The following is an 18,555-nucleotide window of genomic DNA, read 5'->3' as shown; positions in this document are numbered from 1 at the left end:
TGGCCGGCCGGAGTGGACCCCAGCGGGGGCCGCAGGACTCTCACCTCTGGCTTGCCTTCATTGGCCGGCCAGAGTGGGGCGTTAGAGCTATACGCTCGCAGGGTGGAAGTGAAAGATGCATAAGTCGCGAGTTGGTGAGGCGGGTAAACCGCCTCGCAGAAAGCGGTGTACACCTCTCGACACCCTGAGCTGCTCACAACCATGTTGCTGCCTTGCCGTCCAGTCGCGTCGGCTAGATAGGTGGCCCATCCAGTGAGTGGCGAGTCGCCGCCTGCTCATTTATCCATGTTTACCAACATTGGTCGAGCAGGCGCCATAGTTCCCCATAGCTCCAGTATCCCGGTCCACTAACCCCCAACCCAATAGCCCACTTCCCTTTGTTCCCATATTTTGCAATAGTCCTACACGAACCGGGGATTCTCTTTGGGTGCACTCCCATAGTGCATACAGGGATAATCGCCGGTTGGTGTCACACCACATTTAGATTAAACTGTCTTAAGGGGCCTCTACGTGTTGGCTTCGGCCCCACGCACGCCTTCCAAAAGTCCGGGCCTCCATAGGCCCGAGATATGAAAAAAAAAATAATAATAATAATAAGTATTTTTTCATGTTTTGGAAGCTTTAGTGTTGGCAATATTGAGGCTGTGTGAGAGATGGGAGGGAGAAAAAGAGATGAAAGGAGGATGTTCGGGGTTTTATGGGACTTTCGCTTGAGATTTCAATCAAGCAAGAACAATGGGACTTTTTTCGCTCGAGATTTCAATCAAGAAAGAACAAGGGGGGGGGACTTTTGCTCGAGATTTCAAACAAGCAACAACAAGGGGAGGTGCTGCCGGACCAGGGATTCTGCTAGCTTCCGTCAGGATTGGGTTTGGGATCAGCAGATCTCAGACCGCAGGTACAATTTTACGCTAAAACAGGGCACGATAGGAGTAGGATGTGTTTAAAATGTGCGTAGGTAGGAACGGTTGCGAGCATAGTGACCATGTGTTGCTTGTGATTTGTGTAGGTACCATCATGTGTGTTTTGCTGTTAGGATTTATGATAACAATATGTGCAGTTTATGTATGCTTATCTATTTGACTTTACTGACGCGTAGGGAATGACTACTTACGACTTATTTTGACTGGACTATTTTATATTTTGTTTTACGTTTGGGTTATGTGTCAATTTTTACAATGAAAATTGTGCCTATTGCCGCATAGACTGAACGAAATGCTCTTCTTGTAGTTCTGTGTCTTGGAATCCATATTGCTGGGTAATAAAGGTAATTATTGCCTGGAAATGGGGAAATCAATATGCAGGATGAGGTAATCATGTTTTAGAGGTAACCTCATGGATTTACATTTTTATCTCATTCTTTGTGAATCTATACTGATGGTTCAGTTTGGGTTGTAACCTTGCTGTGTTTTATTGTAGTTAGAATTCCCTCGAGGATTCTTTTCGAGAACCAATCTTGTGTTGACCCCAGGATGAACCGCTATGGTTTCAGCCAGCGCTGCGACTTTGGATAGTAAGGTTGGATTGCCTCCTTGGTAATGCTCTCTCTAATAATTCTATTATGATCCTCTCTGGGACTAATCAGTTTCTCATGGCTTATTAAGTCATGTAAATCATTTAACTTACAAATTTATTTTGAAGTATAAAAGTCTGGATACCATGAGATGAAGGTAATGGCTTTTAATAAACTTATATGACATACACTGAACCTGTGTTGTTATTTCACCTATGTGACTTAACATGACTTCTTATACATATACTTACCTTTATTGTCTGGGCTTGCCTGGCTTGATTACACTGAATACATAAACCAATTCAACACAATTTATTTGTGTTATTTTATTATTAACCTACCTGATTATACCTTATAATGTCACTGCTGCCAGATAGTGACATACCTATCATTATAACCTATACCTTGTCCCGGGGTTTACCTGGCCTGATTTCACTATGTGTTTACTATATGTAATATTATTGCAATAATGCATTTATGCATAACAATTACATCCAGTTTGACTGCATATATTCTTGTGTTTCATGGTTGGTGTCATATTCATGACCATCCATCTCACATTCATACTTATTCTGGTGGCTGGTGTTATTGCAATGCCGCTGAAGCCATAGTAGGGACGTTAGGGACATTTTTGCTTAGTATACTCGGGGGTCAATCCAGTTCGGTAGTCTCTGCTTCTGTTGATCCTCTTGCACTCTGGTGTATTAGGGGGACGATCAGTGATGAGTAGCTGCATATTGACCTCCGGTTGCTAAGTCGCTCATTTTTCTTATCTTTAGCGCCATGGCTATGGTGCTGACTATGCATCACAATGACTTTTGTTAGATTGGATGTAAATCTGTCTAACTTAAATAATTTTATTACATATGTGAAATTGGTGTTAGGAAGCTCTTCCCTTTACCTACCAATTTACTTTACCTAATGCTTCTGATAGGCCACTTTTATGTGCATATCAATTATTGGATCCGTTCCATAGACCCATTTGTTGTTGATGAGGGGGGCCAGACGAGCGATGATGAGGCCACATTGGTTTTGAGCGATGGTCGGGATTCTTTACCACCTTTCTTTTTTAATTATCTACCATTTCTTATGTTATTCGTAAGCTTTAAGATTCAGTCTATTACATCATATATTAAGTTTCTAACCAATTTCTTACTTTCTTATTAGTCTTTATAAGTAGTATATTATGTTAGTATTATTCTTTATTTACATGCCCTCAATAACATGCATTCATATCTGACTCAGCTACCTTCATATAAAATAATTTAAGTTACTACAAAACACAACATAAGGTCCTACTTTTATACTAGACGATTACAACAATATTGGCCATTTTAATCACTTAGTTGAGTATAACCCAGAGTCAAATCCTGGTCAGTTTAGTCGTGGGTTAGTTATGGAATTATTTAACTACTTAAAGGAGGTGGGGTGTTACAACTCCACTCCATTAAAAATACACTCGCCTGCAAAACTATGTACTACAATTTTAAAATTCCTTTTTTTGTAAACTTTAGAAGTGAGAGATTTAAAATAAAAATATTCTACTAGATAATTTTATCAGCTTTCTTTGTAACTATTGAACTACTTATTTACATAAGTAAGTAGTAACCATCTTACTTTTGGACAATCAAGTGATCAGCCTGTTATGTCCTAACCAAACTAGGGATTAGAAAGTAATTTTTGTCATTTTTCCCTACCCGGATTCTAACCCGGGACCTCCGGATTGTGTTTAAAGTTTATTATAGAGAAATCATCAGCAAGCATGTTTGGCTGAATGAAGTCGTAAGTGTTAGTTCGAGAAACCATATTTAAACTTACTTTAGAACGCTGTGAAGTATAGATAGTATACTTTAGTAGACAGTCAATATGTTTGTTGTTTGGAAAATTTGGTAGGTGTAAGTAGTATAATTACGAGTATAACCATAGACTTAGTAGCGCGAGTCTCTATAAGTTTTAGATTTCTAGATATATTTTTTTAAATTTGTTTGTTGTGTTTATTTTTTTAAATGTTATAGAAGGTTGATTCTTTGCAGGAACCATCCGTACACGGCGCGCCCCGTGGCCTGAGCCGTTGTTCACCTCGTCGCCCAACCCGTCGCCGGCACTGTCGCCCTCCTCGTCGGCCAACTCGCCGCCGGCCCCGTCTCCCGTTTGTTCGCCCGACCCATCGCACTACCTACGGCCGGCCGTGTCGCCTGCCCCGTCACTCGGACCATGGTCGGTTCCGTCTCCTACCCCGTCACTCGGATCATGGTCGGCTCCGTCGCCTACCCGGTCACTCGGAGAATGGCCGGCCCCGTCTCCCGTCCATTCGCCCAAGTCGACGCCCGCCCCGTCAGCCAACTCGTCGCTGACCCTGCCACCGATCCGGTGTCCCGTGCCGGCACCCAACCGGTCGCCAAGGCCGGCCCTGTCGCCTACCCCGTCACTCGAACCATGGTCGGTTCCGTCTCCTACCCCGTCACTCGGACGATGGTCGGCTCCGTCTCGTACCCTGGCACTCGAGCCATGGCCGGCTCCGTCGCGTACCCGGTCACTCGGAGAATGGCCGGCCCCGTCTCCCGTGCCGGCACCCTACCGGTCGCCATGGCCGGCCCTGTCGCCTTCCCCGTCACTCGAACCATCGTCGGTTCCGTCTCCTACCCCGTCACTCGGACCATGGCCGGCTCCGTCGCCTACCCGGTCACTCGGAGAATGGCCGGCCCCGTCTCCCGTGCCGGCACCCTACCGGTCGCCATGGCCGGCCCTGTCGCCTACCCCGTCACTCGAACCATCGTCGGTTCCGTCTCCTACCCCGTCACTCGGACCATGGCCGGCTCCGTCGCCTACCCGGTCACTCGGAGAATGGCCGGCCCCGTCTCCCGTGCCGGCACCCTACCGGTCGCCATGGCCGGCCCTGTCGCCTTCCCCGTCACTCGAACCATCGTCGGTTCCGTCTCCTACCCCGTCACTCGGACCATGGCCGGCTCCGTCGCGTACCCGGTCACTCGGAGAATGGCCGGCCCCGTCTCCCGTGCCGGCACCCTACCGGTCGCCATGGCCGGCCCTGTCGCCTTCCCCGTCACTCGAACCATCGTCGGTTCTGTCTCCTATCCCGTCACTCGGACCATGGCCGGCTCCGTCGCGTACCCGGTCACTCGGAGAATGGCCGGCCCTGTCGCCTTCCCCGTCACTCGAACCATCGTCGGTTCCGTCTCCTACCCCGTCACTCGGACCATGTCCGGCTCCGTCGCCTACCCGGTCACTTGGAGAATGGCCGGCCCCGTCTCCCGTGCCGGCACCCTACCGGTCGCCATGGCCGGCCCTGTCGCCTTCCCCGTCACTCGAACCATCGTCGGTTCCGTCTCCTACCCCGTCACTCGGACCATGGCCGGCTCCGTCGCCTACCCGGTCACTCGGAGAATGGCCGGCCCCGTCTCCCGTGCCGGCACCCTACCGGTCGCCATGGCCGGCCCTGTCGCCTTCCCCGTCACTCGAACCATCGTCGGTTCCGTCTCCTACCCCGTCACTCGGACCATGGCCGGCTCCGTCGCCTACCCGGTCACTCGGAGAATGGCCGGCCCCGTCTCCCGTGCCGGCACCCTACCGGTCGCCATGGCCGGCCCTGTCGCCTACCCCGTCACTCGAACCATCGTCGGTTCCGTCTCCTACCCCGTCACTCGGACCATGGCCGGCTCCGTCGCCTACCCGGTCACTCGGAGAATGGCCGGCCCCGTCTCCCGTGCCGGCACCCTACCGGTCGCCATGGCCGGCCCTGTCGCCTACCCCGTCACTCGAACCATGGTCGGTTCCGTCTCCTACCCCGTCACTCGGACCATGGCCGGCTCCGTCGCCTACCCGGTCACTCGGAGAATGGCCGGCCCCGTCTCCCGTTCATTCGCTCAACAATAGCCGTCGCCTAACTCGTCGCTCAACTCGTCGCCGTCTGAGTACTACTAAACATCCGTAAATAGGTAATGTTAATTTCTATTCAATTAAATACTCGCACAAAATTGATTGCGCTACCTGTTTTAATAAAGGATATTTATTTACTGTTTTTAAATATTATAGCAGATGTTGCCGAATCCGCTGGCGTGAAGGCAAACTACTAACAAACCCAACACTAAAGCCAAGATAGGCGAAGCGCAAGTGCCATGATCACGGGACGACGAAACAATGTACGTATCGAAATACATAATTACTGAAAATTTCAGCTGTGGAGCTGTTGCGTTTTTTGAGATACAGTTGATGTTTCTTACTAAAGGTAGGAGAAATAAAAGGTTTCGAAGGAGCGGCGAGTGGTAATTTTATGTAGGGTATTAATGACATTGTAACGAATATACTAAGGGACTATAATTCTGAGTTAATATCAAGTGGAATTTTCCGTCGCAAAATTCATTATGATTTTTTAGACTTTTTTGTTAATTTTCAATTCTATACTTTTGCGATGGAAAATTCTACTTGATATTAATCAGAGTAATCAACTGAATCACCCCTCTCACTATTTGTTACGATGTCACCTTACACCCCATACAAATAAATACAGGTAGCCATACAAGTACGTACGGGTGTTAGTGACACCATAACCAATACTGAAGGGGATGCTTCAGACCATGATTCCGAGTCGATATCAAGTGGAATTACCTGTTGAAAAAGTCATGAAAATTTTCTTCTGTACTTTTGCGACGGAAATTTCCACTTGATATCAACTCAGAATCATGGTCTGAATCATCCCTCGAAGTTTTCGTTACGATGTCACTAACACTCCGTATACATTAATTAGCTCTGTATATTGTAATTATTTCCATCTCTGTTATCATGTATCAGTCAGTATCTATCTAATCTTACTGTCGCCTTATGAGTCGCATTTTTAGGTGTGGATTGGCTTGCTGGTGGTGCTGTGTCTAAGTTACCACGCGTCAAAATGCTCGGCTTTCTGTTTTCGATTTGAGATTTTTTTTCTTCAATCTTCTTTAATTCCGATGATTCTAGCACTATTTTTTGATCCATAGGTGCTAAGTCCTTCTGAATTCGTTTTTCAATAGCTTCTAAGGTCACTTTTGCCATATTGACTTAAATATTGAATATTAATAAGACACGCACGAACACTTCGCGCGCGCACATTGTCTGATTCTTAATAATAATCTGGATTTAATGTGGATAAGTATAAGTAGATTATAATAGACTTCGATGATTAATGAGATTTCAATACATTATAATTCATATTGTAAGTGTACTTAAGAAATTATTTTTTTACTTATTAACACATCATCTGGCATTGGAGTGGAGTAGGTAGAAACTTCAAACAATGTATAAATACATAATTAGTGAATATTTCAGCTGTGGAGCTGTTGCGTTTTTTGAGATACAGTTGATGTTTCTTACTAAAAGTAGGAGAAATAAAAGGTTTCGAAGGAGCGGCGAGTGGTAATTTTATGTAGGGTATTAATGACATTGTAACGAATATACTAAGGGACTATAATTCTGAGTTAATATCAAGTGGAATTTTCCGTCGCAAAATTCATTATGATTTTTTAGACTTTTTTGATAATTTTCAATTCTATACTTTTGCGATGGAAAATTCCACTTGATATAATCAGTGTAATCAACTGAATCACCCCTCTCAGTATCTGTTACGATGACTCCTTACACCCCATACAAATAAATACAGGTAGCCATACAAGTACAGGTAGGGTGTTAGTGACACCATAACAGATACTGAAGAGGATGATTCAGACCATGATTCTGAGTCGATATCAAGTGGAATTACCTGTTGTAAAAGTCATGAAAATTTTAGTATTTTTTCAGTTCGGTACTTTTGCGACGGATAATTCCACTTGATATCAACTCTGAGTCATCCCTCAAAGTTTTCGTTACTTAATAATGTTACATAGTTGAATTGGGATTGCCTGTAATGACTATGTAAATTGTGTATAAATAAATAAATAAATATGGATAAGTATACGACTTCGATGATTATGAGATTGCAATACATTACAATTCATTTTGTAAGTGTACTAATTTATTTTTTTATTATTAACACAGATCATCTGGCAATGTTGATCCGATTGATTTTTTAAATAATTGTAATAAATAAACCGTATTAAGTATGTACTTAGATGTTCTTTCATTTCTTATCACGTAGATGCATACCCCAAAAGGACAAAGGTAGTCATGTCTCTTTTCCTGGCCCTGGCAACATGACGGACAGGGATTCTGACTACACAGAAAAATGGCGAAATTTTTTCGCCAAATATCAGAAATTTGTCGGTCTGCCGTTTCAAAGTTATAAGCATTTTTTGGTGGCAGTGCCCCGATAAGGCTTTCCTTAGCATCACTGTTTTGTTATAGCACCTAGGGAGGATCTGATTTCACTAACAAAGATTTTTTGTGACAGCGCCTACGAAATCCTTATTCTAGGACCTCTTTTTTTGTATCTCGATAACTACAGCAGGTAGCGAAGATCTGATTTCTCAGTAATGTTAGCATTGATTAAATTCTAGGTACTGCTTTATTTTTATCAGATTATTTTGTTATTATATAGTTTTAAGAGGTATTTAAATTAAAAACTAGTCAGATTAAAAGACAACTTTATTTACCAAATCACAAGTCTGTTGGTTGACTGCAGTAATGATAGACAAAATAAATATCAGTTTGTACCCGTTACTTTCACAATATCCCGAGCAAAAAGATTACGTGATAACCTACAAGCTTTATTATAATACTTATTTAAAATAGTGACTTTTAATCAAACAAGTGAACCAATAGGCAAAGTTTATGAGATGAAAACTATATTTGTTAATTGTCTTGCTTACCAGGGCTGCCAGATGTACGATTTAAATCGTACTCGTACGATTTTTTGGCATTTCTACTCATGTACGATCGCAAGACTACGATCGTACGGAAAATGTACGATTTTTCAGTACCTGGCAACATTTCGTAATAAAACAAATGTGTTACTCCGGCAGCTTTGATTTTTTTCAACGTTGCAGGCATTTTTTAATCACAAGTGCAGAAGAAATTAAAAAAGATACGATTTAGAAGGCGCCATTCTATCGGAACTGGACTGTCTTGAACCTACCAATGCTGTTTCCAGTAATTACAGTAAAAAGTACCGACGTTACTGCCACTCATGATACTGGTTCCAAGAATAATAAAACCCGAGGACATGCAAGTGATGCAGGCGATAGATGACGAATAGCGCAGTTTTCCGAATAAAAAAAAAAGAAAATTAACCTCAGAAAATTAGTATAAGTCTAATAAACAGTTTTATTGCATTATTTTTCTGATTCTTAACGAATTATTCTCATTTTTCATAAAAACTTTGAACTTTTAAGTTGTACTATCTTTTCATTACAAAATTTCCTTGGAATACGATTTTTTTGTAGTTGACGTACGATCATGCCTTTTTTTCATCTGGCAGCCCTGTTGCTTACTTAAAAGTCACCAGTGAAGTAGGGATGGCGATTCATTCCAAAAAAGATCGATTTTTAAATCGATTCGAATCGTGACCTGATGAATCGATCCACAAAAAAATCGAGATCTAAAATATCGATTTCCAAAAAATCGATCTTTTTTCCAATTTTCTATTACAATATAAGTATTAATCAATTTTATTCAAAATAAGACGAATGTTATAATTAACGATCTTTAATCGAATGATGTGATGACGCAATCACAGAACAGATAAAAAAAGTCACAGATTATAAACGTAACTTTTTTCTATTGAAGAGAAGTGAGGCGAAGGAAACTAAACACACAGCCATCTCGTAAGTTTTTGAGTAATTAACCGGCAGCACTCTTGTAATACGGGCACCTACAACTAATTGTATGGTTAATACAAAAACAAAAAAAATCGAATGTCGATTTTAAAGGGTGATGTATCGATCCAATGAATCGATCCAGTACTACATATCGATTTAAAAAATCGATTTTCTTGGCTCGAAAAATCGATTTTTCGATTAATCGATCTCAGATCGCCATCTCTACAGTGAAGGAATGTATTTCCTCAAAGGAGGTAACATTAGACACAAAAACGTTTGAGATAGCGATTATGCTATTCAACACTGAAACACTCTGAAACATCGTAATTACAACAAGACAAAAGTTACTTCAAGGAATTTAGTGCATGCATACTGCCTTTTTGAGTCGATAATTACAACATATACCTAAAGGTTAGTCATTATTTTGCATTGCATCCGCCATTGTATTTTTTTCTACGTGTTTCGTCGTGTTCAACTGCTATCAATATCAAGGTCAACAAGATAAAATTTGATTTTTTGTGTGGTAACATTTTCAAAATTGTATCCGCCATATTTTTCTGAGTGCTTATCAAACTTCCTTCAATCACGTCAATCAAGTCAATATAATTTATTTGTGCAAGCAACATTAAAAAAAAAAAAACTTAAAAAATGGCAGATTATGCCACCTTAGTGAGTGCCAGAGGTTATGTGAAAGCGTCTATAACGAGATTATATCGTCACTGGAAAGGCAAAATTACGTAAGCGCCAAAATAGGTATTTTGGGTTTTTTATATATTCGGAATCAGCGTTTCATTCTGCGTCGATCTGTCTGGGTAGCATTGCGATACGAGCACTTTTTTGGCGCTTACGTAAATTTGAAAATAGTTGACTTTTTTCAATTCCAGTTTCTTAAACGACAAGATTTTGGTGTTTTTTTCGTGACTGGTGTATAAGTAATATTGTGGTCCTATATAATAACTACATATTAACTTTAAGTAAATTTGGCATTCTATAGTTTGAATAGTATCATTTTATTAGTAATTTTGGACTAGGTACTGAAAATAAAAAATAGACTGTGTATAAGTCATTTTTATTTACAGCTTTTAAAATAAGTAAGGCGTATAAGAAAAAAATGTCTTAGCATGTTTATGCAGTGAATGGCGAATAAGTAATTTTGACTTACAGTATTTAGAATAAGTAAGGCGTGTACGTAAATTTGCCTTCGCATTTTTATGCTGTTATTAAGCAAGTTTGTGGGCTAGCAGTAAGTTTCCCAGGAAGTTATATTTTGAACAATAGATCTAAAAGTAAAACTATTTTAGAATTGATTTTATAATTTATTAGCGACCCGGCTTCGCTCGGATGCAATGCTGAGGAAAAATGAAATTATTTACGACATCACATTAAAATCCTCAAAAATAACAGTATTTCTACACTATTTATTGGATGTTATTATACATACCTATAAACTTTCCTCTTGAATCACTCTATCTACTAAAGAAAATTGCATCAAAATCCGTTGCGCAATTTTAAAGATTTAAGCGTACATAGGGATATAGGGACAGAAACAGCGACTTTGTTATACTTTTTAAGTTCTGTCGTTTGCATATTTAGCGCCAAGTTTGAATTAAGAACTCAAAATTCAAATTTGTTGGAATTTCGAATATCAAAACAATTGAAAGCATTAGGATTAATGCAATTGTTTAGTCACAGCGTTGGTTTGAATCTGTCAGATCATGTCCGAAAATGAATCTTACAAAGAAAAATTTTCTATAACTTTCGAAGAGGCCTACTGCGACTTCAGTGTTTCAAACATTTAAAATCTCTATTCCACGATGAAGTGCCATGTCTGCGAGCCATCGAACGCTGGTATTTAGAATTCGAGCGTGGACATCCGCCTTCACTGAAGATAATATCGTTGCTGTGAGACAACTAATCCTCAAAAATCGTCATGTGACATACCGAGAATAGAGGCGTTATTAGGTATTTCAGGGACAACAATTTAAACGATATTGCATGAGGCACTTGGTGTGAGAAAACTAGTTTGCCGTTGCATCCCGCATTTTCTGACGATCATAAGGTAGCCCGCGTCAGATGGTGTAAGAAAACTCTTCAGAGGTTCAACCGAGGAGAGTCAAATCACGTGTACGACATCATCAGTGGTGACGAATCTTGGATTTATGCTATTATCCTGATTCCAAACAACAATCCACAGTTTGGGTCTTCCAAAACGAGTCAAAGCCGACTAAAGTTGTTCGCTCTCGAAGCACTTCAAAGAAGATGGTGGCTACCTTCGTGGAGAAAATCGGTCATGTTGCGACAATTATTATTGCACTTGAAGATCGTAGGACGGTTAATGCAGATTGGTATACTACAATTTGGTATACTGTTTACCACAAGTCATCGCCGAACTTCGAAAATCTAACCCAAAGCGACGCATGATGATGCGCAGGAGTGCAGGATGCTGCACCATGACAACGCAAGCTCACACACCGCTCGTCAAACGATTATTTGAAGCAGGAAAACGTAGAAATTCTTGACCATCCTCCATACAGTCCTGACCTAAGCTCCAATGATTTCTTTACATTTCCTAAAATTAAAAAAGAAACTCTTCGCGGTCAAAGGTTCCAGTGCGGTGAAGAAGCGGCCAACGCTTTCAAGTCAGCCATTTTGAACACTTCTACTTTGGAGTGGAATAAATGTTAAATAATACCTGGTTCGAGCGAATGGAAAAGTGTATTAAACTTCGTGGTAAATACTCTTAAAAACAATAAGGGGAATTATTGAGGAATGAAAAAGACTTGACCCTTCCTGTTATCGACAGCACTATGGTCCGAACCAGTTGTAAACGAGAACCTACCTATTATTAATCTGTTCATAGGAAACAAACTTATTTATGTTATAAATATTAATATTTTGTAGGGTATTTGGAAATTTAGAATTATGATTGTACCCTTACTTTTATTATAATTGACTTGTCTTTTTGTTCCGTGTGAAGGAAATCTAGCTCTGGCTAAAAATTGTATATAAAAATTGTGTGACGAAGTAAAAGACGATATATAGTGAAAAGTGCTCATTTTATTAAAGTTCCGATGCGACCACTAGACGTGCGCAAAGATCCCTGTGCCTAAATTACATATTGTGTGGTCCTTCAAAATCGCCGGATCGTACGACTAGTGGAGGTTACGTAACGGAATTTTAACGAAAAAAAAAATGAGTACGGTGAAGACGAGAAGGCAGCGTCGTGTGGCCGATATGGATGCGAGACGATCTTTGGATGCGACTGTTGCCACTGATGGTGAAGAGCGTGTACTAGCGTCGTCCCCAGGGTATGTTGACCCGACAGAAGGAAGATGTAGCACCCCGGTGATGCCGGAGGATGATCACGTGGATCATAGCTACTGTGAGCCGCTGCGGGACCATGCAGGAGGAGATGCGAGTCGTGTCACGCCCAATACAGTGAGGAGGAAAGCTCAAAGCGTCAGGAGTAACGCATCCAGCCGAGAGTCACAACGGCGCTTAAAACAATGTGAAGCCGAGGTACAGTTAGCAGAGCTAGACGCGACAATTCAGCGAGCACAGGCTAAGAAGGTAGTATTAAAGAAAAAATTGGCTCATGACATGGCACGTATGGCGGCTGATGATGAAGGAGGTGATGAATCATCCACGAGGTCAAGGTTAGTGCAGATGGATAGAACCGAGGAATGGGTACGGCGCGGGGGTGGCACTGATGCGCTCCTTGCGCGTCCTCGGCCTCTAAATTCGCATGCACCTACCCACAAAAATAAAAATGAGAAGCCGCTCCTTCGAAATCAGCCGGAGTCAGGGACGTTGACAGGCTACCGCAATCTACCATCAAGACCGCCTACGTCTGAGGAATATATCGTACATATGAATCGACTCGTTGAGGCCGTAACTACGGGACGTTCTTCTAGACCAAGGCCAAAGCAAACGTATGAGCTACCGACCTTTACTGGTAACCCTGCAGACTGGTTGGCGTTTAGACGCACCTATTATAATTCGACGAAAATGTACAACTTTGAGGCATTTGAGAATATTGCGAGATTGCAGGCAGCGTTACAAGGGGTAGCTAAAATGGCGGTAGAAGATTTACTTAGAGCATGCGACGAGCCTGAAGAAATCATGAAGGTGCTGGAAGAGGAGTTTGGGCATCCTACCTTGCTGCTGGAGTGCGCGATGAACAAAGTTCGTGAATTGCCGCGTGTTACAGACAGTGGACGTGAGTTGCGCGGCTTCACCGCGGTCGTAAAGAACTGTGTGTCGTTGCTGAGGGCGGTGCGCGCGGACGGTTACTTAAATAACCCTCAGGTTGTATCGGACATTTTAAATAAATTGACTCCGTACCAGCGCGCTCAATATGGTGAGTTTATTATGAAAAAAGACATTTCCAGTGATGTGGACTTACGAGTGTCACCGAGTCTTGAACTTGTGGTGGAGTTTCTTGGACAGTTGTCTCGAGCTTCAGTGTACTATGCACCAGCAAACCCTTTTACTCTGCCGGTCCAGAACGTACCTGTGAGAGCAAGCCGAGAGCAGAAGAGGAGCGTGCGACCTGTACAGCACAAGGTGATGACGCAGGCTGAAGCGACTTCGTCTGTAGACCGCAAAGACAATGGCTCGAGTGCCCGTGCAGAGACCGTAGTGAAAGACTGTAAGTGTGTCTTGTGTAACTTACCTCATCAATTGCCACAGTGTGAACAGTTCCGAAAGATGACGACAAGAGACAGATGGAAGTTGGTAAAAGATCGTAAACTGTGCTTTAAGTGCCTTCTTGGGTCTCATTCCAGAAAATACTGTAAAGCCAAGCGATGTAGCAGGTGTCGATGGCCGCACCACACGCTGCTGCACGAGGACAGGCCGGCTGCGGGGAGCAGCGCGTCGGCCAACCCCGAGAGGACTGAAGAAGCAGTAACGACCATGGGCGGCGAGAGAACGCGCGCCCTGCTGAAGGTGCTGCCAGTCACCATCATCGACGACGACGGGCGTGAGACGCCCACTTACGCACTCCTTGATGACGGAGCCACCATATCCGTGGTTGACGAGTCGTGCGTTGAGGGTATTGGCGGGCCTGTTGCCCCGCTGCGCCTGGTGACCGCGGGCGGCAATATTGTTGAGGACAATCAGTCACGAAGAGTGAAGATCAAACTTCGGGGTACCAACGGAGAGTGCCATGTGGTAAGCGTACGAACGATGCACAACGCTGAACTGCCGGTGCACACTTTGCCGGCATGCGTGCTGGAAGCGAACCCCCACCTACGCGCCTTGGACTGCGTGGCGATGGAGGGCGTGCGACCCATGTTGCTCTTGGGCCAAGATAATTGGGAATTAATTGTAGGTACCGAAGTTAGAAAAGGTAAATCCGGTAAGCCAGTTGCCTCATTGACACAGTTAGGATGGGTGGTTCATGGTCCCGTGGGTACCGTTTCGGGTCCGATCGAGATGGTAAATTGCGTACAGGTGTCAGACGCATCCCTCCATAGCCTAGTGAAGGCGCAATTTGAGTTGGAGGCGATCGGGGTAAGTAAGGTCCCACGACGGAATGCCGAGAACGATCAAGCAATGAGGATTTTGGAGTCAACGGCGAGGCGAGTGGAAGGCGGATGGGAGGTAGGTCTTCTCTGGAATCGCGCAGCAGTGGAAATGCCGGATAACCACGCGTACGCGCGCCGACGACTGCTGGGTATCGAGAGAAAAATGGATGCCGATGCGGAGTATGCGTCTGCCTATTGTGCTCAGATTGACAGGTTGGTAAAGGAGGGCTATGCCCATAAAGTAACTGACGGTGTGAAGAACTCTCCCGTGTGGTATTTACCTCATTTTGGGGTAAAGAACCCAAATAAGCCGGGGAAGTTGCGACTGGTGTACGACGCAGCGGCGGAGTACCAAGGTACCAGTCTGAACGACAGGTTGTTTAGTGGACCTGATTTGCTCAACTCCCTCTTGGGAATTCTTTTTAGGTTTCGGTCGGGGCCGATCGCCTTCACCGGAGACATAATGGATATGTTTCTCCGAGTGAAGATCCGGGAAGCCGATAGGGGAGCGCAGCTGTTTTTGTGGCGAGGCATGGAGCGCAGTCGTGAGCCCGACGTCTACGTGATGACGTCGATGATCTTTGGCGCCACGTCCTCACCCTGCTCAGCAAACTACGTGCTACGACGAAACGCGGACGAGTTCAGGGATACTTATCCTGAGGCGGTAAGTGCCGTCCATGATAAACATTACATGGACGACTATCTGGACAGTGTATCAACGGTCGCGGAGGCACGGAAGTTGATCGAGGAAGTCAGCACGATCCATCGAGAAGGAGGCTTCAACATACGAGGGTGGGTATCTAACTCATCTGAACTGCGAAAACAGCTGCCAGAGGTTACGGCGGAACCGACGAGAATAGAAGAGGGGAAATTGAGCAGCGAGCAAGAGAGGACTCTGGGAATGATGTGGTCACCCGAGTCAGACACATTCTCTTTTGACCTGTCATTCAAGAGGCTGCCACCTGATATAGTGGAGGGACATGTGACACCGACGAAGCGTCAGTTTCTAAGCTTTGTCATGAGTATTTTTGACCCACTCGGTTTGGCTAGTCCTTGTACCATACAGTCGCGCATCCTTATGCAAAGGATTTGGCGATCAGGCATTGGATGGGACGAGCAGTTAAAGGAATTAGAGAAAGAGCTGTGGGAAAAATGGCTGAAAGACCTGCAACTGCTGCGAGAGGTAAGCATCGCGCGATGGTATAGGATCACGGGAGATGAAGTGGAGCTCCATGTGTTCGCAGATGCGAGCGAGTTGGCCTACGCTGCTGTGGCGTACATCGTGGGCGCGGGAGAAGATGGACAGCGAACTGTCGCTATGGTGGCTGGTAAGGCAAGAGTTGCTCCCTTAAAGATAGTGTCCATTCCGCGGATGGAGCTGCAGGCAGCGGTGTTGGCGTGTCGACTAGCAAATACCGTGGTAAATGAGATAGGTAAGTCTATCAGTAGTACTACCTTATGGTCGGATTCGAGGACGGTGCTGGCGTGGATTGCGAACGACAATCGCGATTACCCGAAATTTGTTGCCCACCGGTTGGCTGAGATAGATCAATGTGTGTCTCGAGGCAATTGGCGCTGGGTTCCTTCCCAAAACAATCCAGCAGACGAAGCCACCAAGTTGGTATGGCCGGGGGGTAGGAGTAACTGGGTTGCGGGTCCGCCTTTTCTACGTTGTCCACAGGAGCAATGGCCGGGCGTGGGAACTGAAGGCATGCAGCCGGTGGAGGAGGACGAGGGCACGATCGCATTCGTAAATGTGGTTGATGAACCAAAATCACCCCTCATCGATGCGGCACGTCATTCATCGTGGAGTCGCGCGCTGCGAGTCGTAGCGCGGGTCATCTGCTTCACCAGAACCTGCCGAGGCCGGCGGAGCGCCGGCATAACCGCTGAGGATCTCCGCGAGGCCGAGCTGCGGTTGTTGGTGCAATCGCAGGCGGCTTCATTTTCTAAGGAGCTTAGCGCGTTGCGAGCTGGCCGCGCGCTTCCGGCTGACAGTCGACTGCGCGCCCTGGACCCCATGATTTTTGACGACGGTCTACTGCGTGTGCGGGGGCGCCTGAGTGCCGCGCCGGACCTCAGCTTCGACGAGAGACACCCGGTCATTCTGGACGGCCGTGATCATCTCACGCGGCTCCTGGTGCGCTCTTATCACGTGCGTGCGCTGCACAGTAACCATGAGGCTGTGCTCAACCAAATGAGGGAACGCTTCTGGATACTGCGAGGAAGAACTACCGTGCGTGCAGTGGTTGCGCGATGCCAGCTGTGTCGGATACGTCACGCCAAGCATACTCAGCCAAAGATGGGAGATTTACCGGCCATTAGAACACTCAACACTCGCCGAGCCTTCGTCCATTGTGGCGTAGATTACTACGGCCCTATGCAGGTGGCCATTGGACGACGCCGAGAGAAAAGGTGGGGTGTATTATTCACTTGCATGGTTACTCGCGCCGTCCACCTGGACCTCGCAGCAACCCTGGATGCGAGCTCGGCGATAATGGCCTTGCGACGTCTGATAGCCCGTCGGGGGCAACCGGCGCGAATGTACAGCGACCGAGGAACCAACTTCGTGGGAGCGAACCGCGAACTTCGAGCAGCGCTGCAAACCCTGGACCATGACCGTGTGCGAGAGGCAGCCGAGAATCGGGGAATCCAGTGGACCTTCAACCCTCCCGCGGCGCCACATATGGGTGGCTGCTGGGAGCGCCTGGTACGCTCGGTTAAGGAAGCGCTAAAGGTGACCCTAAGAGAGAGAGCACCACGAGAGGAGGTGTTACAAACACTGCTAGCGGAGGCGGAGTTGGTCGTCAATAGCCGTCCGCTAGCCTATGTAGCTGACGACCCGGACGAGCCAGTCGTGATCACCCCTAATCACCTGCTGCTGGGGACGGCAGCGGGAGATACTGGACTATGTGCCGCTGATCCCGCAGACCTCAACGCGCGCGCACAGTGGAAGCGCGCGAATGTGCTGGCAGACATGTTTTGGCGGCGGTGGCTGCGGCAATATTTGCCGACTTTGCAGAGACGTCAGAAATGGACATTGGACTCTCCGCCAGTGCGTATAGGTGATGTGGTGGTGATTAGTGATGGCAATTTGCCTCGCAATATGTGGCCTAAAGGCATTGTGAAAAAAGTGTACCCGGGTTCAGACGGTCATATAAGAGTGGTAGATGTAAGAACGTCAACGGGGGTGCTGCGTCGCCCCGTGGTTAAGATCATAGTGCTGCCTACCGATGGTATGTTGTTAGGCTGAAACCTCCAACAGGGGGTGCTATGTTATCGACAGCACTATGGTCCGAACCAGTTGTAAACGAGAACCTACCTATTATTAATCTGTTCATAGGAAACAAACTTATTTATGTTATAAATATTAATATTTTGTAGGGTATTTGGAAATTTAGAATTATGATTGTACCCTTACTTTTATTATAATTGACTTGTTTTTTTGTTCCGTGTGAAGGAAATCTAGCTCTGGCTAAAAATTGTATATAAAAATTGTGTGACGAAGTAAAAGACGATATATAGTGAAAAGTGCTCATTTTATTAAAGTTCCGATGCGACCACTAGACGTGCGCAAAGATCCCTGTGCCTAAATTACACTTCCAGAGACTTGACTCGACTTAGAGCCACGTATGCTTGTCCAATTCAAACAATTTTGAGCCCAAATATACTACTGCATGGTCGGCTGTGCTGCCCTGCATATGTTATGTTATGTTAGTGGGCTCTGTTTTCCGCATTTAGACTCTAAGGTGGCTCATTATGCGTGTAA

At 45.1% G+C, this 18,555-nt stretch overlaps 2 protein-coding genes across 3 annotated transcripts in view; both read left to right on the top strand.

Moving 5' to 3' along the window:
* Positions 1-1,682: 1,682 nt before the first annotated feature.
* LOC126380081 (serine/arginine repetitive matrix protein 2-like) overlaps positions 1,683-18,555 on the top strand; it is a 103,094-nt gene continuing 86,221 nt past the window's right edge. Inside the window, exons 1-2 of one of the 2 annotated variants that reach the window (XM_050029291.1) lie at positions 1,683-5,466; positions 5,567-5,670. In XM_050029291.1, coding sequence (XP_049885248.1) covers positions 3,728-5,404 — 1,677 coding nt within the window. In that variant the 5' untranslated portion in view covers positions 1,683-3,727 and the 3' untranslated portion in view covers positions 5,405-5,466; positions 5,567-5,670. Of the gene's footprint in view, positions 5,467-5,563; positions 5,671-18,555 lie in introns of both variants that reach the window. The other variant, XM_050029290.1, reaches the window with a different exon arrangement.
* Positions 12,490-18,039, top strand: LOC126380224 (uncharacterized). The gene has a single exon (XM_050029481.1). It carries the CDS (start codon positions 12,490-12,492, stop codon positions 18,037-18,039), a length of 5,550 nt encoding a protein of 1,849 aa, XP_049885438.1.

This window comes from Pectinophora gossypiella, chromosome Z (assembly GCF_024362695.1).
Source record: "Pectinophora gossypiella chromosome Z, ilPecGoss1.1, whole genome shotgun sequence".
Classification (NCBI taxonomy): domain Eukaryota; kingdom Metazoa; phylum Arthropoda; class Insecta; order Lepidoptera; family Gelechiidae; genus Pectinophora; species Pectinophora gossypiella.
The sequence above is the reverse complement of the archived record's forward strand: the minus strand, read 5'-3'. Positions and strand labels throughout refer to the sequence as shown.